General features: G+C 43.6%; 1 protein-coding gene across 1 annotated transcript; it reads left to right on the forward strand.

Moving 5' to 3' along the window:
- Positions 1-246: 246 nt before the first annotated feature.
- Positions 247-23,108, forward strand: TIMM17A (translocase of inner mitochondrial membrane 17A). Its single transcript, XM_030561072.1, has 6 exons — positions 247-350; positions 9,160-9,259; positions 12,619-12,682; positions 16,928-17,056; positions 18,339-18,449; positions 22,310-23,108. The coding sequence occupies exons 1-6, from the start codon at positions 325-327 to the stop codon at positions 22,378-22,380; spliced, it is 501 nt and encodes a 166-aa protein (XP_030416932.1). The 5' UTR covers positions 247-324; the 3' UTR covers positions 22,381-23,108.
- The last annotated feature ends 477 nt before the right edge of the window (positions 23,109-23,585 follow it).

Raw genomic sequence — 23,585 nt, forward strand, 5'->3', positions numbered from 1 at the left:
GGGAGGGGCACTACAGACAACACACCACCCTGGGGTTACACGGTGGGGGGGGGCACAGGCAACAGCCCACCTGGGCCGATCACCGTGGCTGCCCCCTACAGGCTCCGGCAGCCTCAGCAGGGATCAGGTGGTTTGGGGTCAAAGGACGAAGACCGCCCACTCCGAATGACAGCGCGCCCGGCCGGCCCTCCATTAATCCCATTGGCCAGCACGCCACGGCTGGAGCCAACCGCATTGCCTCAGGGTCACGAGCGAACGTGGACGTGTTCTAGGTCAGTCACGTGACTCATTCATTGCCGGCTCGGGCTCTGCAGCTGACCCAAGATGGAGGAGTACGCGCGCGAGCCTTGGTGAGCGGCCCTTGGCGGGCTCCCTGCCTGCCGCGCGGGCGGCCGCTGCCCCGCGCCTCTGATCTGGGGGTTGTGCCGGTTCCGGGGACGCTGGGCAGCGCCATGCCGGGCCCGTGGGCCCCTCCCCCAGCCGGGGGCGCGCGCCGTCCGGGACTGGGCCTGCCGAGCAGCCCCGCGCCGAGGGGGGGGCAGGGATGGCGTGTGCCGCCCCAGAGCACGAGGCCGTCGTAGCCCCGCGGGCTCTTGGCGAGGGAGCTCCTGGAGCGCCCCGCAGAGGCGGGAGCGGGGTCACTGCTCGGCGAGCGGGGCCGGTGGCAGCCAGCTGTGCCCACAGGCCGGGAGGGCAGGCTGGAGAATAACGGGGGGAGTTACAGCTGTGATGCCCTTATAAAAATAACGGGGCAGCTTCAGAATTGACCAGCTTCACAGCGTGATTTCGGCGAGTCGGGGCCGGAGACAGCTGCGGGTGCTTCTGAGTGAGCCAGGCGACCTTCTGAGAAGCAAGCTGGAGAAATGGTGGTTCGCTGGAACCACTGTTAAGCGGATACATAATTGGTTAAGCAATTGCCAGCAAAGTGTTGTTAATAGAATGATGTCGGATTGGGGAGGGGGGGGGCTCTCAAGTGAGGTTCAACTGGGTTCTGTTCTGGGTCTGGTGGTAACATTTTTATAATGACTTGGTGGTAGGAATCCAGAGCATACTGATCAGGTTTGTGGATGACGCAAAGTGAGAGTTTGCTAATACTTTGGAGGATAGAGCTAAAATTCAGAGGGATTGATAAATGGGAGAACTGGGCTATAGACCGGTGGTTCTCAACCTTTCCAGACTACTGTACTCCTTTCAGGAGTGATTTGTCTTGCATACTGCCAAGTTTCACCTCATTAAAAAAATACTTACAAAATCAAACATAAAAATACAGAAATGTCACAGTGATGCATGGGCACTATTACTGAAAAATTGCTTACTTTCTCATTTTTACCACATAATTAGAAAATAAATCAATTGGAATATAAATATTGTACTTGCATTTCAGTGTGATGCTTCAGCTTGTTTTTTCACTTGTAAACCTTGTTTGAAGTCTGAGTCCCACCACATGGGGCTGAAGCAGGTGTGGCCCACTGTAGCAGGGGGCCCTGAGCAATTGACCTGCTTGCTGCCCCCTACTGCTGGCCCTGCACTTGCAACCTGTCCTGTGACTCCCCTGGGGGCTGCAGCCCCTACATTGAGGAAACAGTGATGTAGATGAGTTGAGAACACTCTGCAAGACCTCTGAGTACCCCCAGGAGTACACATACCCCTGGTTGAGAACCACTGCTATAGACAACCAAATGAAATTCAACAAAAACAAATGTAGGTGCTACACTTAAAGAAGAAAAACCAACTGCACAAATACTGGAAAACTGTCTTGGCAGCAGCACTGATCACTACAATGTGAGTCAGCAATGGGATGCTGTTGCAAGAAAAGCAAATGCAATTTTAGATTGCTTTAACAGAGGCATAGCATGCAAATCACAGGAAATGATAGTACTGCTCTACTTGGTGCTGGTTAGGACTCAGGTGGAGTACTGTGTCCAATTTTGTTCACCAATGAATAGAAAGAATGTAGAAAACCTGGATATGTGCATTCAGTGCAAGGAGTTCTTGGCCCTCAGACTGTACGGGCTTTTGAGACCAGAGTGGCTGAGCTGCAGGAGCTAAGGGAGACACAGGTACATAGATGAGACATTCCAGAACATTGTGGAACAGTCCCACCCGTGGTCTGACAGCCTCTGTGCTGTTGAGGAGGATGACGACAGTCTCAGGGAAGGAGAACATCCAAATGGAGCAGAGGGAAATGATCTTGTAGTTGGGACCCTCCTTCCAGATGATGTCATAATGTCTTCTTGCGCTGAGGTTACCTCTCTGGGCTAGGGAACTCCAGTTATTAGGAAGAGGTGGGTAATAGGGGGAGTTGATCATTAGAAACATAGCAGGGAGAACCGCCTGCTTGGTGTGAAGATTGTGGACCTCTTGAGACATCTAGACAGACTTATGTATAGTGCTGGGGAGGAGCCAGTGGTCCATACATGTATCTACCAATGACACAGGGAAGGATAGGGGAGAAGTCCTGGAGATTGAAGTCCAGAACCGCCATGGCAGCATTCTCTGAAATGCTTCTAGTTTCATGCGGAGGACCAGGTAGACAGCAGAACTGCAGGGTCTTAATGCGTGGATGAAATGATGGTGTAGGGAGGAGGAGTTCAGATTTATTAGGAACTGGGGCATCTTTTTGGAAAGGGGGAGCCTATACAGGAAGGATGGGCTCCCCTTAAACCAAAACAGAACCAGATTGCTTGCTCTTAAAATTAAAAAGGTCATAGAGCAGTTTTTAAATTAAGGGCTGGGGGAAAGCTGACAGGTGCAGAGGAGCATGTGGTTCAGGCAAAGACATCCCTTTGGGGAGAAGCTATTAATGGAGATTTTCTATGTCCTAGTAATGAGAGGATGGAATGTGATAAAATGCAGGTAGAATCTGATGAGAAACAGTTAAATGAAAGAGTCCTATTCAATTACATGATGTAATGGCAGACAGCTGAAAAGTGACAATTTTTTTAAGTGCTTGTATACAAATGCTAGAATTCTAAATAATATGAGCACTCTAGTTCACCCATCTTATTAAGTGAGGATATTGATATAATAGGCATCACAAACTTGCTGGAATGAGGATAATTAATGGGACACAGTAATACCAGAGTACAAAATATATTGGAAGGGCAGAACAGGTTGTGCTGGTGGGGAAGTAACACTGTATGTGAAAGAAAGCGGGGAATCAAATGAAGTAAAAATTTTAAATGAATCAAATTGTACCATAGAATCTCTATGGATAGCAATTCCATGCTTGAATAATAAGAATATAGCAGTAGCGATATACTACTGACCGCCTGATCAGGTTGGTGATAGTGACTGCGAAATGCTCAGGGAGATTAGAGAAGCTATAATAATTGGGGATTTCAGCTATCCCCAAATTGACTGTGTACATGTCACCTCAGAACAGGATGCAGAGAGAAAGTTTCTTGACACCTTAAATAACTACTGCTTGGAGCATCTGGTCTTGGAACCTACAAGAAGAGAGGTAATTCTTGATTTAGTCCTAAGTGGGGCATAGAATCTGGTCCAAGAGGTGAATTCAGCTGGACTGATTGGTAATAGTGACCATAATATAATTAAATTTAACATCAAATTACTCAAGATATTTAAGACTGCGAAGAGCTGCAAAGGGATCTCACAAAACTGGGTGGCTGGGCAACAAAATGGCAGATCAAATTCAATATTGATAAATGCAAAGAAATGCACATTGGAAAACATAGTCCCAACTATACATGCAAAATGATGGGGTCTAAATTACCTGTTGCCACTCAAAGAGATCTTGGAATCATTGTGGATAGTTCTCTGAAAACATCTATTCAATGTGCAGCAGCAGTCAAAAAAGCAAACAATGTTGGGAATAATTAAGAAAGGGCTAGATAATAAGATTGAATATCATATTGCCTCTATATAAATCCATGGTACGCCCACGTCTTGAATACTGCGTGAAGATGTGGTTGCCCAATCTAAAAAAAAGAGATACTGGAATTGGAAAAGATTCAAAAAAGGGCAACAAAAATGATTAGGGGTATGAAGGAGAGATTAAAAAGACTGGGACTGTTCAGCTTGGAAAAGAGACAGCTAAGGGATGGGGGGAATATGATAGAGGTCTATAAAATCATGACTGATGTGGAGAAAGTAAATAAGGAAGTGTTATTTACTCCTTCGCATAACACAAGAACTAGGGGTGACCTGATGAAATTAATAGGCAGCAGATTTAAAACACACGGAAGGAAGTATTTCTTCACACAGCTCACACTCAACCTGTGGAACTCCTTGCCAGAGAATGTTGTGAAGGCCAAGACTATAACAGGGTTTTTAAAAGAACTAGATAAATTCATGGAGGGATAGGTCCATCAATGGCTATTAGCCAAGATGGGCAGGGATGGTGTCCTTAGCCTCTGGCCTGGTCTACACTACTCATTTAAATCGATTTTACCAGTGTTAAACTGATTTAACGCTGCACCCGTCCACACAACGAGGCCCTTTATATCGATATAAAGGGCTCTTTAAACCGGTTTTTGTACTTCTCCCCGATGAGAGGAGTAGCTCTGAAATCGGTATTACCATATCGGATTATGGTTAGCGTGGCCGCAAATCGACAGTATTGGCCTCCGGGGGTTATCCCACAGTGCACCATTGTAACTGCTCTGGACAGCAATCCGAACTTGGATGCACCGGCCAGGTAGACAGGAAAAGCCCCACGAACTTTTAAATTTCATTTCCTGTTTGCCCAGCGTGGAGCTCTGATCAGCACGGGTGGCCATGCAATCCCAAATCCAAAAAGAGCTCCAGCATGGACCATATGGGAAATACTGGATCTGATCGCTGTATGGGGAGACAAATCTGTTCTATCAGAGCTCCGTTACAGAAGATGAAATGCCAAAGCATTTGAAAAAATCTCCAGGCTATGATAGACAGAGGCCACAGCACAGTGCTGTGTGACAAGCGTAACGGAAAGCTAAAGAATCAAATGGACGCTCATGGAGGGAGGGGGTACTGAGGACTCCAGCTATCCCACAGTCCCCGAAAAGCATTTGCATTCTTGGCTGAGCTCCCAATGCCTGTAGGGTCAAACACATTGGGTGTTTCAGGGTATATGTCGTCAATTTACCCCACCTCTCCCCTCCTTCCCGCCGTGAAAGAAAAGGGAAAAAAATCGTTTCATGACTTTTGTTTATATGTCACCCTATGTCTGCTGCATGCTGCTGGTAGACGCGGTGCTGCAGCAATGAATAGCAGCGTCCTCTCCCCTCCCCTCCCCAGTGGCAGATGGTACAATATGACTGCTATCCATCGTCATCATCAGCCCGTGAGTGCTCCTGGCTGGCCTCAGGTGAGTTCGGCCGGGGGCGCCTGGGTAAAAATAGTAATGATTCCCGGTAGATGTACAGAACGGCTGGTAACCGTCCTCATCATAGCAACTGGGGGCTGAGTTCCATCAGCCCCCCTCCCCCCCCCGCCCCCTTTCATGTCTTAAAAAAAAGATTCTGTACTGCCTGGACTATCATAGCAGAGGGATGTTGGGCTCCTCTCCCCCTCACCATTTAATGTCCTGCCTGGACTATCATAGCAGCTGGAAGCTGCCTCCCCCTCATTTTATCTCACTAAAAAGTCAGTGTTTCTTATTCCTGCATTCTTTATTACTTCATCACACAAATGGAGGACACTGCCACGGTAGCCCAGAAAGGTTAGGGGAGAAGGGAATCAATGAGTGGGGTTGTTGCAGGGGCACTCCCCGTGAATGGCTTGCAGCTCATCATTTCTGCAGGATCTGACACGGAGTGGCTGTGCTCTCTGGTTCTCTGATACACTGGTTCTCTAGTACACTTGCCCTATATTCTAGGCAGGACTGATTCTATTTTAGATAAACCATAAAGGAGGGATTGACTCGGGGAGTCATTCCCATTTTTGTCTTTGCGTCCCTGGCCGACCTCAGCTGGGGCCAGCCAGGAGCACCCATGACAGCAGCAGACGGTACAGAACAACTGGTAACCATCTCTGCTGCTTTGTAATGGCAAATGAGTGCTGCTGTGTAGCACTGCAGTACCGCCTCCATCAGCGGCATCCAGTACACATACGGTGACAGTGACAAAAGGCAAAGTGAGCTCCATGGTTGCCATGCTATGGCATCTGCCAGGGCAATCCAGGGAAAAAGGGCGCGAAATGATTGTCTGCCATTGCTTTCACGGAGGAAGGAATGAGTGACGACATTTACCCAGAATCACCCGCGACACTGTTTTTGCACCATCATGCATTAGGATCTCAACCCAGAATTCCAATGGGCGGGGGAGACTGTGGGAACTATGAGATAGCTACGGGATAGCTACCCACAGTGCAGTGCTCGGGAAATCAATGCTAGTCTCGGTACATGGACGCACACCGCCGAATTAATGTGCTTAGTGTGGCCGCGTGCACTCGACTTTATACAATATGTTTTACAAAACCGGTTTATGTAAAATCAGAATAATCCCGTAGTGTAGACATACCCTCTGTTGCCAGAAGTTGAGAATGGGCAGCAGGGGACAGATCACTTGATGGTTGCCTGTTCGTTCCCTCTGGGGCGCCTGGCGTTGGCACTGTTGGAGGACAGGATGCTGGGCTGGATGGACCTTTGTATGGCCATTCTTATATCCTTATGAAAGGATCCAGAGGCGAGCGACAAAGATTATCAAAGTGATCTAATGCAAGCCATATGTGCAAAGGTTGAAGGAACTGGGTATATTTCATCTGGAAAAAAGATTAAAGGGGGATAGGATAGTGGTCTTCAAATAGTTGAAAGGTTGCCATAAAAGAGATGGAGAAAAGTTGTTCTCTCTTGCCACAGGGCAGGACAAGAGGCGATGGGGTCAAACTATAGCACAGAAGATTAGATTAAATCTCAGGAAAAAAACTTCCTAACTGTAAGAACGGTAGGGCAATGGAACAGACTAACTAGGGAGCTTGTGGAAGCTTCTTCACGGGAGGTTTTCAAAAGGAGGCTAGAGAGCCAACTGTCTTGGATGGTTTAAACAGAGCAAATCCTGCATCTTGGCAGGAGGTTAGATTACCTTTGTGGTCCCTTCTAACCTTCTGATTCTATGATCTAATCAAGCTTGCTGAATGGGCAAACGGGATGGCAGACTGAAGAGAAAATTTGAACTGGTCTTTTAGCCACAGGGTTCTAAATTAACTTATCCATTCAGAAAAGAGACTGGGGCAGTACTATGAACAACTCAGTGCTCTTGCCTTCTGAATATGCAGCTGCAGGGTAAAAAAACAAACAAAATATTAAGATGAAAGAGGAATGGAATGGAGAATGACATGGAGAATATAATGCCACTGTAAAAATCCACAGCTTGCCTTCATTTAGAATATACTATGTGGTTTCAGCAAAAACAAGAAGGAGTCCTTGTGACATCCTAGAGACCAACAAATTTATTTTGGCATACATTTTTGTGGGCTAAAGCCCACTTCATCAGATGCATGGAGTGGAAAATACAGTAGGCAGGTATAAATACACAGGGACCCTCCTTAATTAAATTGGCTCGTTAGCACTGACCCTCCACCCCACACACACACTTGGTAAGGCAACTCCCATCTTTTCCATGTGCTGTGTATTTATACCTGCCTACTGTATTTTTCACTGCATGCATCTGATGAAGTGGGTTTTAGCCCATGAAAGCTTATGCCCAAATAAATTTGTTAATCTATAAGGTGCCACAAGGACTCCTTGTTTTAGCTGATACTGACTGACAGGGCTCCCACTCTGAAACCTGTGTGGTATCAGTCACTCTGTCTCTTAAAGGATATTGTAGAGGAGGTTTAGAGAAGGACAGCAAGAATGACTAGGAGCCTTGAAAAACTCTTAAGCGAGATTGAAAAATTGTTCTTGGTTTTTTTTAATTTTAGAAAGGACATGAGAGAAATATATAAAATGGTCTACAGACAGATTTGGGAGCTTCTGTTTTCTCTGGCTCATAACAGAAGAACAAAATGACATTAAATGAAACTGAAAGGTGGCAAATTGAAACTGGATCTAACTGCTATAGGAGGTCATTGAATCTAAAAAATCAGAAGTATTCAAAGAGAGGGATTGGATGTTTATATGGATTATGAGACTATGTAGAATTGTTGTAATTAATAGCTTTGAAGGGTTAGTAAATTTCATGTTGTAGGTCTGAAGCCATTCTCTAACTGTTAGAGATCAGGACGAGACATAATATGGGAGCAGATTCTCACATTTTCCTGATGCAGGGTTCTTGGTGAACTTCCTGATGAAGTTTCTGGTGCTGGTTACTGCTAGAGACAGAATAGTGGACTAGATAAATCTTGAGCCTGATCCAGTCTGGTAATTCCTAAATGTCTGTTGTTGTGTGCTCAAAGGAAACATGTTGCATAAGAGAAGAATTTAAATCAGTTTCACCAGGGGAGGGTGGGAGAGTTCCATTATAAGGGAGCAAAGAGGAGGGGAAATTTGGCTAGGTGCATGATTGGATGAAGAGGTTAAATCTTCCTTTTGAATTAGAAGATGTTCACCACCATAGGGAGGCAGGTTGTCAAGCTATAGATAAATCATTGGTTTGTTTTGGTATGATTTCTGTGCCACTAAGTACAGTAGAACCCCATTTATCCAAGCCTCCATTTTCTGGCTCTCCGTATTAACCAAATCAGGCAGTGTGGATCAGACTGTCAGCCCTGGGCAGGGTGGGTGGCCCGACTCTCTTGCTGCACAAGAACGAGGGGTTGTATTTTCAGTTAAGTAGATAAGAAGGAGGGGTAAGTTTTAATGCTTTTCCAGGAGGGGTCAGCTAGTTTAAAAGTAACTCTGCATCTTTAAATAACAGATTGGGCAAAGAGCTTTCTTTATTCTGATTATATGAATTTTTCATTATCCAGTCTGGCCCCGGTCCCAATTAGATTGGATAAATGGGGTTCTGTTGTATGTAAATATGGTGTTGGTCTTGCTGGGAAGTCAGTAAACTAGATGTGACAGATATTGCAGTTGGCAGTCTTATTTCATTCTCATTTTCGAATAACATGTCATTAACTTTGTACATGAATTGCCAGAAAATCTTAGAGTTTTGTAAGTATTTTGGGAGAGCATGGGTACACTGAGCTAATGTATAATTGAGAAATGATGGTAGTTTTCATGTTCTTTAGCATGGATTTCAGCACTTTAATTTTTTTTTCCCCCCTCTTTAGCCCCTGGCGGATAGTGGATGACTGTGGTGGTGCCTTCACAATGGGAGCCATAGGTGGTGGAATCTTCCAGGCTATCAAAGGGTTCAGAAATTCCCCAGTGGTGAGTAAAATAATTTCTTGTAGATAAACTAATAGTAGCTTTGCTTCCCTTTCCTTCCAACAGTAAACGTGTGGGAGTGACCTAAGAGGAGAAAATAGCTCAGTGGTTTGAGCATTGGCTTGCTAAAGCCAGGGTTTGGAAGTTCAATCCTTGAGGGGGCCATTTAGGGATTTGGGGATTCAGTTGTGGGATTGATCCTGCTTTGAGCAGGGGATTGGACTAGATGACCTCCTGAGGTCTCTCCCAATCCTGATATTCTATGAAGTACTTCTATGAAGTCATCGTATTGAGAGGCAGGGCAGAACAGGTTGCAGGCCAAGTAAATCACCCACGAGCCACATGGATTCCAAGTCTATCTGTTTAGAAGTCTTGTGCCTCTACACCAGCTCAATGCCTTCTGCATGTTCTCTGTAGCTTATACCGCTGGTGGCAGCTCCAGGGAAACCTCTTTGAGACATCTTCCTACAGGGGGGCCTAGAAAATCACCGGGATTCACAAACCTGGGTTGGGTGCACGTGCTTTCTATACAATGAGTGGAGAGAGATAAGCACCTAAGAACGAGATTCACGAAAGCCCGTCCACTAGGTCAGTGTTTCCCAAACAGTGGGTCCTGACCCACCAGTGCATCATGGGAAGGTTCTAGATGGGTTGCCATGTCCAGGGCCGGATTAAGTTTGTCACTGGGCCTTGGCCTAGGCAGACATACACACATGCAGGCCAGGAGAAGTGTATGAGAAGAATAAGCCCACCCCGCACTCACCTTGCAGCAGTGGCTCCTGTCCCTTCCCAGGCATTGTGACCTGGTGCCTGGGGTCGCAGTGCCACTTGGAGGGGCAGCCGGACCACATCTTTCATCAGCCAAACTAAGTCGCACTCTGCTCCCTGCACCAGGTCGCAATGCTGAGAGCAGGGAGCTGGACTGAGCTCAGTAAAACAGGAGCTGTCGCTGTGGGGTGAGTTCAGGGCAGGCTTGCTCCCCTGGCCCAAAGCCTCCTCTCCACACTTGGCCAGGATTAGGATCAGTGTCATAGCCAGGTTCTAAGAGCCGGGGGAGCGAACACATTAAAAAAGGTGCCACCCTCTGTGAAGCAGCGAAGGAAAAAAAGAAAAGAAAAACAAAACCCAAGTCTTGCCACCGAATTACCCACCACTGAATTGCCGTCAAAGACCCGAAGCGACTGAAGCACCTGCTGCCGAATTGCTGCCGTCACCAAGAGCTGCCTGTGGGAAACCTGCGCTGGATTAGTCCTCAGCCAAGTGCAGCCGGAGCCACAAACTAACAGGCACTCCCCAGCGGGCACAGAGAGGAGCATCACCCGGCTGACACAAAGCAAGGGCGGGAGGAGCAGGAGAAGCACTGGCCGCAAGAGTCGCCGCTGCAAGATGCACACAGTGAAGCCCCAAGTGAGTGCCGCCAAAGACCCGACTGTGCTGGGAAGCGCCGAGTGAGTGCTCAGGGGAGCGGCCGCTCCCCTTCTCCCCCCGCCAGCTATGCTACTGATTAGGGTTGCGGTGCCAGGCTGGAGGATGCGTATATGTGATGGTGGTTTGCAAAAAAAAAAAAAAAAAAGACACACAAGGTTTGGGAACACTGGGTTAGGACATACACATAAGAGGTGGCAGATCTCTGTTTAAACCCCTTCTCATCCAGTGGTTGGGGTACTACTTGTGCACATTGAGTGGATGTTTTCTGAGAATCATCATTTTGTATGTATAGTTTGAGATTGTTTTCCAGTGTGCATTACTTTGCATTTATCAACCCTGAATTTCATCTGCCATTTTGTTGCCCAGTTACTCAATAGTTCTTCTCAATCTGCTTTGGACTTAACTATCTTGAGTAATTTTGTATCATCTGCAAATTTTGTCACCTCACTGTTTGCCCCATGTTCCAGATCATTTATGGATATGTTCAACAGCAATGGTGCCAGTACAGACCCCTTGGGAACACTTCTATTTACCTCTCTCCATTCTGGAAAGGTTATTGATCTTAAAAGTTGAATTCCTCTCTGTTCTGTGTGGAAGCAAAAGTGACACCATCTTAATTAAAAAAAAAAAAATCTAAGTTTTTTTTTTAAGAGTTTAAAATAGTTTGATTGCTACACTTTTTTTGAGTTCTATTAAATTTGAAGATAAAACCGTATTTTCATGTTTTAAAAATATTTTTCTCTTCACTGTTGCGGTGTGAAAGACACAAATGATGAAAACTGATTATATGGGAGAAACAAAAATTCTGTAGGAGAAATAGTAAAACTGACTATAGAAAAATTGCTGTAAAACTGAAAATTTAAATATTTTCACTAATATCTTTCTAGTATAGCAGTCTTGGGAGTTGCTTGTAACAGTAATAGATGATATATTTTTAGACAGAAGTGTAGTAACAGTTTCTCTTTAACATTCCCATGGCAGTCTCTCATAAAAGTAGGTTTCCCTAGCATATGTGGATGAAATTTCCTCTCTGTTCACTTGTGTGCATTATGTTGTACAAGAATTATCTGTTGACATGCTTCCACTCTGAATTTCATTGGTTTTCTGCGTGTATACTTTGTGAAGCAATTTGGGATCATTCAGGAGAAAAGGAACTACAGTAGAACCTCAGAGTTATGAACACCTCGGGAATAGAGGTTGTTCGTAACTCTGAAGTAGTTGCAACTCTGAACAAAAGATTATGGTTGTTCTTTCAAAAGTTTACTACTGAACATTGATTTAATACAGCTTTGAAACTTTACTGTTCAGAAGAAAAATACTGCTTTTCTTTTTTTTTAATAGTTTACATTTAATGCTGTATTTGCCTTTTGTTTTTTCGGGGGGGAGTCTCTGCTGCTGCCTGATTTGTGTACTTCCAATTCCCAGTGAGGGGTGTGGTTAAATGATCAGTTTGTAACTCTGGTGTTTGTAACTCTGAGGTTCTACTATATATAAATGTAAAATACTATCATGTAACATTTGTTTTTTTAATGTGGTAAAAACATTACTTGGTGTCTTGGTTTAAAAAAAAAAAAAAAAGAAAAAAGTAAAGGAAAAAATAAGTGGTCCAGCAATTAGACTTTACATCATCACAGACAATTATATACAACTATTTGTGTAGTTTACAGGCGTTATAATTACATACTAAATATTAACCGAAAATGAAAATGTCAGAAAGCATTGATAACTATATGAATTATAAACAATTCCACTTCATCAGTTTATGTATGAAATGGCAGTTTTTAATAAATTCCTGACAAAAACAGATTTATAATGAAAACTTCCAGATGCTTAGTAATAACTATAACTGGGTCTGAAAGCATGCAATTAATTAGCTGTAAAAATTAAATGTTCAGGTTTTTTTCATTCTGATTGTCGTCTTTGGTTTATTTTAGGGTGTAAACCACCGGCTGCGGGGAAGTTTGACAGCTATTAAAACCAGAGCACCACAATTGGGAGGTAATTGCAGTCTGTACACTTAAGTCTGTTTTAAGTCTTTTTCCAACTTTAAAAGAGAACTTCAAGGGAACAGAATAGCTCAGGGGATTTGGATGGGATTCAGAACCTCTAAGGACTTGATCCACAAAAGCACCTAACTGCCATTTGAGGCACTTAAGTCAAAATTTAGACCCTCAATACTCAGTTGCCATCTAACCCTTCAGGTGCCTACATTTCTGCTGATAGTGTGCACACCTACCTGACACCTGCTTCGTACCTAAGCCCCAGTGAGATTTCCAAACTAGATGTTTGCCACCTATCTTGCCTGTGGGGCCTGATCCAGTAAGAGTGCTCAAAGGTCACCTTAGAGCATGCCTAGTGGATTGGGCCAGAGAGAAAGTGAGAGTGACGTTAGAACTCAGTGATTAGGGAACTCCTCTGGGATATAAAGAGTGAGGCTGAAGTGCCTATTCCAATGAATATTTAATTATTTTATACAAAGTTGACCAGCTTTAACAGGAACCAGAGAGAGAAACCTATCCCAGGATACCCCATAGCCCAGTGATTAGGGCACTCACTTGGGAAGTGAGAGACTGAACTTCAAGACCCTGCTCCTCTTTGGGAATTGTATGCACTGACCACAGAACTATAGGGAACGAAGCGATAGCTGCTGCCACCTCTTCTTCCTCCTTCTGCTTTTTGCTAGAAAGGATTGACCTAGCTTTGATGCCTAACTCCAGGAGAGGGTTCGTGGCTGTGAATCTCTCCCTCTGACTTGGAGTTAGGTGCCTAAGTCCCTTTAAAGGGCTGGGCTTATACCACACCCTTCCTTGCCATTCATTAATGACTTGGAAATGGAGTGGAGAGGATGCTTATAAAATATGTCTATGACACCAAGCTGGGAGAAGTTGCTAACACTTCAGAGAACATGATTAGAATTCAAAATTCATTTGACAAACTGGAGAACTGATCTGAAATCAACAAGGTGAAATTCAATAAAAACAGGTACAAAGTACCACACTGCAAAATGGGAAATAACTGACTAGGTGGTCACACTGCTGAAAAGCATCTGGGGGTTATAGTCTATCATAAATTCAATATGAGTCAACAATGAGATGCAATTGTGAAGTTATCATTCTGGTGCGTTGTTACCAGGAGTATTGTATGTAAGACACAGGAGGTAATTGTCCTGCTCTATTTAGCACTGGTGAGGCCTCAGCTGGAATACTGTGTGCCAGTTCTGGCTGCCACACTTTATAAAAGATATAGACCAGTTGGAGGGAGTCCAGAAGAAAGCAACAGATGTGATAAAAGATTTAGAAAACTGGACCTGTGAGGAAAGGTTTAAAAAAATTGGGTATGTTTAGTCTTGAGAAAAGAAGACTGAGGAGGAACATGGTAAGTCTTCACATATGTTAAGGGTTGTTATAAAGAAGATAGTGATTACTGCTCCATGGCCTCTGGAGGTAGGAAGAAGTAATGACCTTAATCTGCCGCAAGGGAGAATTAGGCTAAATATTAGGAAAAAATTTTTAACCACAAGGCTAGATAAGCACTGGACCAGGCTTCCAAGTGAAGTTTTGAAGAACAGATTAGGCAAACCCCTGTCAGGGATGATCTAAGTGTACTTGATCCTGCCTCAGTTTGGGAGGCTGGACTAGATGACCTCTCAAGGTCCCTTCTAGCTTTACATTTCCTATGGGCTAACTTAGGCAGCTCCCCACTCTGTTGGCTTTTGTAAATACACTTTTTAGGTGCCTAACCCTCCACATACATTGTATAGGGAGCTTGAGCACCTAATTTGGAGCTATGGATTCCACTAAGTGTCAGGGCACCTAAAGTTAGGCACTGTAGTGCTGAGCCTGAGTCCCCTTTTTGGATCTACCCCCAACTGGTTATCTGACCTACAGTATGTTGTTTTTGTAAAAGGAGTCGGAGGTCTCAGTGGACAGCTGTCCAAAATCACAACATTATTATCCATATTTGGTCTCTTGGTGGCTGTTTCAAGGATTTAGTCAAAATGAAGCTTTAACAATCCTATCACCCGTAAAGGTTATTTGGTAATAAGGTATACATGAAGTTATATTCCTTGTCTCACTGTTGCTATTCTAACAAAAAGTTGTATGTTCTGGGTAATTTTATTTCAAGAAGGAAAGAGGAAGGAATATTGACTAGATCTTGCAAGAGGGAAAAATTGAAGGAAGAAAATGCATTGATGGCAGCAGACTTCTTGAAGAGCACAAAAATTGGTATTGCATTCTGGAGAAGCTATTGTTGCTGTTCATCGTGCCCTTCTTAAAATAGAGGACTGAAGTCTCCTGTTTTTATTTTCTGGCATTAAGCTTTTACAAGCATGAAGGCACTGCAAAATAAAGAGAATTGCAAGAAAATGTACTGAACTAGATTTTTGTTAGGTAGTTTTTTAATTTGCCTTTCTAGAAATCTTGCCAGTGGCATTCTGCTGGCAGCTGCCATACAGACTAATATTAAACGTTTTGGAGATGACAAAAGCAGTATTGAAATAAGATACTAAACTGTCATACAGCATTTGTTTATGATTTATGATTTTTATGTATTAGCAGGACTGTTGTAAGCAAGACATGAGAAGTAGTTCTGCTGTACTCTGCACTGATTAGGCCTCAACTGGAGTATTGTGTCCAGTTCTGAGTGCCACGTTTCAGGAATGATGTGGACAAACTGGAGAAAGTCCAGGGAAGAGCAGCAAAAATGATTAAAGGTCTAGAAAATATGACCTATGAGAGAAGATTGAAAAAATTGGATTTGTTTAGTCTGGAGAAGAGAAGACTGGGTGGTTGGGGGGTATGATAAGTTTTCAGGTACATAAAAGGTTGTTACAAGGAGGAGGGTGAAAAATTGTTCTCTTTAACCTCTGAGGATAGGACAAGATGCAGCAAGGGTGGTTTAAGTTGGACATTAGGAAAAACTTCCTAACAGTCAGCACTGGAATAAACTGTCTAGGAAAGTTGTGGACTCTCTGTCATTGGAGATTTTTAAGAGTAGGTTAGACTAATACTTGTCAGGGATGATCTAGATCAGTGGACTCCAACCTTTTGACGCTCAAGATCACTTTTTGAATCTAAAGGCAACCCAGGATCTGCCTAGCCCCTTCGCCAAAGCCTTGCCCACTCCATCTCCCCTCTCTCCATTGCTTGCTCTCCCCCACCCTCACTCACTTTCAGGGGGTTCGGGAAGGGGTGTAGGCTCTGGGCTGGGGCTGAGGGGTTTGCAGTGTGGGAGGGTGCAGGGGGTTGGGGTACAGGAGGAGGTGAGGAGTGCAAGCTCTAGGAGGGAGTTTGGGTGCAGGAGGGGCTGGGGCAGAGTGTTGGGGTGCAGGAGGGGGTATGGAGTACTGTTTCTGGGAGGGTGCTCAGGGATGGGATTTGGGGTGCAGCCTCCCACCGGGCAGCACTTACCTCTAGTGGCTCCCAGTTGGCAGCAGGCACAGCAAGGCTAAGGCAGGCTCCGTCCCTACCACAGTCCCACACCGCTCCCAGAAGGGGCCAACATGGCCCTGTGGCCCTTGTGGTGAGAGGGGCATGTGCCTCTGCACGCTGCCTCTCTCTGCAAGCACTGCCCCTGCAGCTGTCCCGACCAATTGGAGCTGCAGGGGTGGTGCTTGCAGGCAGGCACAGCGCACGGCGGGAGACCTCTGTCCCCCCCACCCGAGGCTGTGCTGGTCTCTTCTGGGAGCGGCGGGTGGCTGGGGTAGGCAGGGAGTCTGCCTTAAAGGCAGCTACACTATGCCACTGGAGGTCGCGATTAACTGGGACATCCTCTAGGATCGACTGGGGTTGGTGACCACTGGTCTAGACAATACTTACCTTGAGTGCAGGGGATTGGACTAGAAAACCTCTTGAGATCCCTTCCAGTCCTACACTTCTATGATGGTTCCATTGGCAGAAGGGAAAAAAACCTTTAAACTGTTAAATTTATAGTTAAATACTAAAGATCCTCTGATCATTAAGTCAGCAGTAGTAGGATGGCTTAATGGCTTTACAATCACTGATATTTGGGAGGCATTTTGTTGTCTAAAGCAAAACAGTAAATATTATTACCCACTTTATTGGATGAGTAAGGATATTTCCTGATTTTTGTTTATTTAATGTTTTAATCTAGTTTTTGTGAGTTTGGGTATATTTTAAGGCTCAAAAGTAAATTTCCTAAAATATTCCAACACACAACTTTATAATGTGGCTGGAGTATAGCTTTGGTTACTGTGCTTTAAAATTTTTTTTTCCCAAACAGGTAGCTTTGCAGTCTGGGGTGGTCTCTTTTCCATGATTGACTGTAGTATGGTGAAAATGAGGGGTAAAGAAGATCCATGGAACTCAATCACAAGTGGTGCCTTAACTGGAGCCATATTGGCCTCAAGAAGTAAGGAACTGCGACCTGGGGGCAATGGGTATTGAAAAGCCTTTATATTAAACTATAAACACCAATTTTTTGTGCCTGTCAGACATTTCAGTGATGATCAGGTAATTAGAAAGAACTTCATTTATCTTTTATGAAACTTTGGAATCCCATATACCTAAAAAGCAATATTAACCCTTTTTGTTTTCTATTTTTAAGAATATAGTATGTTGTAATTGTCTTGACTGTTTTATCAATAGTGGCATAATACATTCAAAATGGTTATTTAAAGATCTTTTAACATGGTGGATTAGAGTTTACTTTAAAGTTGCAATACTCCATTTAGGCCCAATTCAGGAAGTATTCTCAGTAGTCCATGGGACCTAAACATGTTCTTAATGCTCTCCTGAATTGTTCCATTTGTAAAAATTGGAAGTAGAGCAGTTAGACCTTCTCAACAATGTTTTGTTGAGTGTGTTAATGATGACAACACTGTTAGTTGAAAGGGTTTTTTGTGGGTCTTAATGGACATTGAAGATCTAATTTTGTGGATGACAAATTAAGCATGGATAGTATTATTTTACATATAGTAAGTACATTTGTGTTTATAAATACAAATATTCTAAATAGTCTAGTTTCTTAATGGTAAAAATGATCTTTAATCTGGATAATAGTTGAATTAAATATGTCCACGAATGACAACTTGGACTCCCATCTATTAACTCCAGCACAGAATCTGGAGACTAGACACTTTTGTGAAAAGGGATGGACTTAAGCATGTGCTTGAGTTTTTTGTTTGGCCACTGCCAATACTATGAGGAAGGATTGTGTAGTGATTAAAGCACAGAACTAGGAGTCAAGATTTGCCACTGATCGTCTGTGAAACCCTGGGCAAAATACCTTTTCTTTGCTTTCATATCTCCCTTTGTAGAATGAGGATAACGCTACAACACCTTGCACAATGGAGTCCAGGCTAGGGCCCTTAGGCACTACTGCAATACAAATAATAAATAGCACCTAACTCATTAGGGCATCATGAAGTATTTTGAAGTCTGTGGATGGAAGGTGCTAAAGAAAAGCAAACTAAAATGTCTGTACTCTTAAAGAGTACCAGTACTATCTTGTTTCATTAGGGACAATTATGTGTGGTAATTATATCTTTACTTGTAATGTCAGTGGTGACAAATCTACTTCACAGTCAGATCACTGGAGTGGTGGTAATTTATTAAAAGTGATGTATAAATTGCCAATCCTGTACAAAACAGGGTTTTGAAAAGCAATCTGTTTTGTATTCTGACATTTTTAGATGGACCAGTTGCCATGGTTGGTTCAGCTGCTATGGGAGGAATACTTCTAGCTTTAATTGAAGGAGCTGGTATCCTATTAACAAGATTTGCCTCCACACAATTTCCAAATGGTATGTGTTCTGCACTTCAGATTACAGTACCTCAAAATGTTTGTAATGCTTTCTCAGAATACAAACACTCAAGCACAACAGTTTATGGGAAATGAAATGGCCAGATTCCTTTTTCAGGTATTGAAATACCGGATTCATTTTTTAGGATGTCTTTAGGATTCTGATTGTCTTCATTCTATATTTGTCTTTCCAATGTATAGTTCAGTTATGCAGATTTTTAAAAATATATATAATAGGTACTGTAGGAGTGAATTTGTTTGCATCCCTTCCTCCAACCTTATCACATTTGTACCTTTTTGTCCCCTTCTCATCTTCCACATTATTCACACATAGGCAGGTCAGCAGAACAGATCTCAGTACGTAAGTAAACTTTGTCACAAATGTACATGTGAATGGCTTTTGCCCTGCAGATAATAGTCTCTCTTCTGTGATGCAATTGATCAGGTATATTCAGGGACCTAATGAAAAAGAAAGGCAGATTAATGTTGTAGGCAGTAATATGATGTGGTGATGCCATTTCTGAGAGAGACTATTATCTGGAGGGCAAAAGCCATTCACATGGACATTTTGTGACAAAGTTTACTTATGTACTGAGATAAGGCAGGTGTTCCCATCCATTTTTGCTGTGTCAGGCCCAAATAGCACATCTGTGCTGGTACAAAGTATAAGTGTTGTTTAGTGTGTGCATTTCCAAGAACATGAAGGATCAATGTCACTGATAATTAACATGCAGCATCAAAACATAAATAAGATTAATTTGGGAAGCTTTTCCTATTTGATTGCAGACTAACATAGACCACAGTTCATGTTCTAAAGGCTCTTTTCGACTGGAAGGGAGCTAGAAACAACCATTTTAAGTTAGTGAGGACCCCAAATCTCTTAAGTGACTGTGGAGATCCACTTTCCCTGATTATATTTCGATATTGCATGATATTCCAGGCCACCTACTTTACACCTGGTCTCTACCACCTCATCATTAGGAATATAGCATTCCTAGATATATTTGGCCTATGTTCTTGTATTTGAATAATTTTCAGAGGAAGGACAGTGTAGTGTTTATAGCAGCAGGACTAGAAGTCTGTTCTCATTTCTTCCTCTGACTTACTGGTTCAAATCAGTTAACCTGTCTGCCTCAGTTGTCTCATATGTAGAATGGGGATAATACTCATAGACCATTACAGTGCTTAAAATATTGAAATCTTCACAGAGAAAAGTTTTCTTTGCAACTATAATAGTGAGAGACTATCTCTTTAAAAGAAAATGAAGTCAGAGACTCTGGTTAACTGAGTTTGTAACCAGTTATTTACATAGCTGGCTGTAAACATGGCCTGGATCGATATAAAACATGTTTAATACCTGGCTGGTATCCCTGGGAGTTGCATGTGCTGGCCTTGCCAGCAGCTGACGATGATGCATGGTTGTGTTTCTACAACAAGGTTATAAAGTTTTCCAGTGTAGACAGAACCTTCCATCTGTGCCTATGTAGTGTTTAGTTAGGTTTGCCCATCTTCCTCCTTCCCAGTTCTCTGTGCAGTAGGACATCCTAGAGTGCACTGATCTCTGTATTGCTGGTACCATTCTTTGTACATGTCCTCTGAGCATTCTGTCTTCTAATGAGGATAGCTAGGATAGCTGCCTAGATTTTTTTTTTTTTCCCCAGAATGCACTGAGATAAACAGGCAAAAGTGTGATAGCTGTTGTGAAAAAAGCTTATGTGTGAACATACCTCTGAGAGTTGTAACAAAGTCATAGGTACCTTTCACAGCCTGGGTACAAAAACACTATTGCACATGCAGTGTAGACTGGATCTAAGTAACAGGCCAACCTGAAAATAAAACAAAATTGCTCCATGATGCTGCCATGATTTAAAAAAAAAATAAATTGTGATTTCTCAGGGATTTATCTGTACAACACTATCTGTGCTCCCCCATAACAACAAGCTGGGGCAATGTTTGTATTTCATGGGGTATGCATGGCAGCCAAAAGACTTTTCCAGTTGCAGGGAGGCAGAAGTGAGCATCCCTGCTTCCACCTCCCTGCTGAGGCTGCAGCTGTTCATGGGAGTTAGCAGACTGTTCCAGTCCTGGACCTGTCCTGGGGAATGGAGAAAGATGGCAGGGTGAGAGAGTGTCACCATATGCTGCTGGGGTAGGAGTTGGCATCCAGCTTGCCCTGCACTCAGCTCTGGACCAGGCCAATTCTGCTGCTTTCTGTTTGGGGGGAGCATCAGTGGAAATGTGGTGATTAGGACCTTCAGCCTGCCCCACAGCAACCGGGCTCAGGGGAGACATTGTAGCACCAGCTGGCAAGGAATGAGACTGGGAACCATCCCTGCACCCCAATTCTTCTGACTGCGGTCGGCCCTCTCACACACCTGCTTGTGTTCCAAGTGGCGCTGGCATTGGCTTCAGTTGGTGGATGGCTCCTGCGCACAGTTTCCCCTGGGCCTGCTGGGGACCACTGTGGGCTGGGCCAGGCTGGAGCTCCTAATCACTGCATTATCAGTGCCTCTCCCTCTGTCAGCTGTGGAGTCCTGGGCTGAATCTGAGCACAAAGCAAGCTGGGCCACGATCCCTGCCCTGGGCCAGGCTGAACCAGCTGCACTATGTGGTGAAGCTGCTCCTCTTAGTCCCTGGGATAGGACTGGCCCACCACCTTCCTGTCCTCCTCCAGGATGGGTCAAGGCCTGCTAACCTGCAATGAGCAGCTGCAGCCTCAGTGGGGAGGAGCTAATTTCACTATTTCCATGGAGTCTGTGAAGTCGTGACTTACACAGGCCTTTAGGTATATTTAAGACACTAATTCCTGCTGACCTGGTATTTCAGCGTCTGTTCAGTAGCATTCTTATTGGTGTCTCCAAATTATCATAAACTTTCTTCTTTGATCCAGAATTGTTTTGTAAATCATGTTTGAGTGGTAACCGTGTTAGTCTGTATCAGCAGAAAGAACGAGGAGTCCTTGTGGCACCTTAGAGACTAACAAACTTATTTGGGCATAAGCTTTTGTGGGATAAAATCCACTTGATTGGATGCATGCAGTGCAATATACAGTAGAAGGATGTATATACACAGAGAACATGAAAAAACGGGTGTTACCATACCAACTATAACTAGACTAATCAATTAAGGTGGGCTATTATCAGCAGGAGAAAAAACCTTTTGTAGTGATGATCAGGATGGCCCATTTCTAACAGTTGACAAGACGGTGAGAGTAACAGTAGGGGAAAAATAAGCATGGGGAAATAGTTTTTACTTTGTGTAATGACCCATCCACTCCCAGTCTTTATTCAAGCCTAATTTAATGGTGTATAGTTTGCAAATTAATTCCAGTTGTGTAGTTTCTTGTAACACATGTGAGTTATTAGTGAAGGAGTGTTAACTGTTTACCTATCTTACGCTGCATGTGTCTAAATAATAAAAACCTGTGCATGTAGTGGTCAGAGCTAAGCCCTAGAAGTCAGGGCTCCATAGTAGTATTCATTCAGCTACACTGGCTAACTGATACTGGGCAAAGTGTCTAAATCCCATTGGAAGTCATTGGGATTTAGGCTCCTAAATTATGCAGGTAATTCTGAAAATCTTTCCTTTCATCTCTCCGTACCGCATGTCTTCTGTCTGTAAAATGGGGATGAAAACACAACCAACCTTGCATGAGTGAGGCTTTATTTTTGTGAGTAATGCTTTGATTTCATTGAGTGAAAGAGACTATGTACATGGAAGCCTTCTTTATTCTTGGTCCTGCTAATCCAGAAAGGATTTATGCAAACAGACAATACTTTGAAAGTGTATCATAATATTTTGTCATAAATCACTGTCCTACTAATCTTCCTTTTGCCTTTATTATTTTCTTCCCTTTAACAGGCCCTCAATTTTCAGATGATCCCTCCCAGTTGCAGCCCTCCCCATTTGGAGATTATAGGCAATATCAATGATTACATTGTTCTACTGTTTCATATTGTACATGTGAGCTGTCATTTATAAAGTGCTGGAAAACCAAGATACAGAAAATTGGAAGTGTATGGTAGACCTCTTTGTGCAAACTATGGCAAGAGGACACTTAGCACTTTTTCATTGTAAAGATGCACAAGAGAACTTTTAGAAGATCATAAATATATTTATTCATCATAGGATTCCATTGTTGTAAAGTTGATATGTCTGACATAACACATTAATGCGTAAGATGAGGATCAAACAGAATGCTATACTACTTTGGATATGGAATGAATTGAATTTCCTTGGGGACTTCTCTGAAGTGTGGTATTAACAAGGGTTCGATTTAGTCACAGAATCCATGCCTTCAGCCAGCGCTGGCCGGAAGCTGCAGGGTCCCCTGGTGCCTGTGGAGGCCAGGAGATGCAGGAGCCCCCTGCTGCTCCCGGCCACCACAGGTGGCACGGGGGATCCCTGCAGCTTCCTGCCACGGCGGGCAGCACAGGGGATCCCCACCGCTGCAGTGGCAGGGGGGACCCCTGGAGCTTCCGGCTGTTGTGGGCAACTGGGGGAAACCTCGGCCACTTGGAGCCACCAGTGGAAGGGGACCCTGGAGCTCCCAGTCCATGTGCAGATGCCTAGGCTCCCAATTTTGTCATGGATGTTTTTAGTAAAAGTCAGGGACAGGTCATGGGCTTCCATGATTTTTTTATTATTATTATTGTTATTACTATTGCCCATGACCTGTTCCTGACTTTTACTAAAAATATCCGTGACAAGATCTTAGCCTTAGGTATTAACCATTAACAATAGAACTTGTCCTCTCTCTTCACAATCAGTATCACATGTAGGTCACAATACTGAGCATTTCAGTTTATTTTAAGAAAATTCATTCACCTACATGAGTTCCAATCAACACTCCTGAGGTGAATTTTGGGGAGGATATTGTGTGTTGAGCCAATGAAGAGTAATACATTTTTGTAACTCTCCTTTGTGCTGCATAAAGTATTTCTTTCCACACAAATGAAAGCCAAATTGTAAGTAAAATATCTTGCTTATAAAAGGTGCCTGTTCCAGAATTCTTCTTCCTACAGGGCGACTGTGCCTTGATTCCTGACCTTTCTCTTAGTTTTACTGGTGTGTAATGCTCAAAATACTTCAGAAGAAAAGTTCTGTATTGATGAGTGTTATTTGCATTAATAAAAAG

The sequence above is a fragment of the Gopherus evgoodei genome, chromosome 4, assembly GCF_007399415.2.
Source record: "Gopherus evgoodei ecotype Sinaloan lineage chromosome 4, rGopEvg1_v1.p, whole genome shotgun sequence".
NCBI classification, from domain to species: Eukaryota; Metazoa; Chordata; order Testudines; family Testudinidae; genus Gopherus; species Gopherus evgoodei.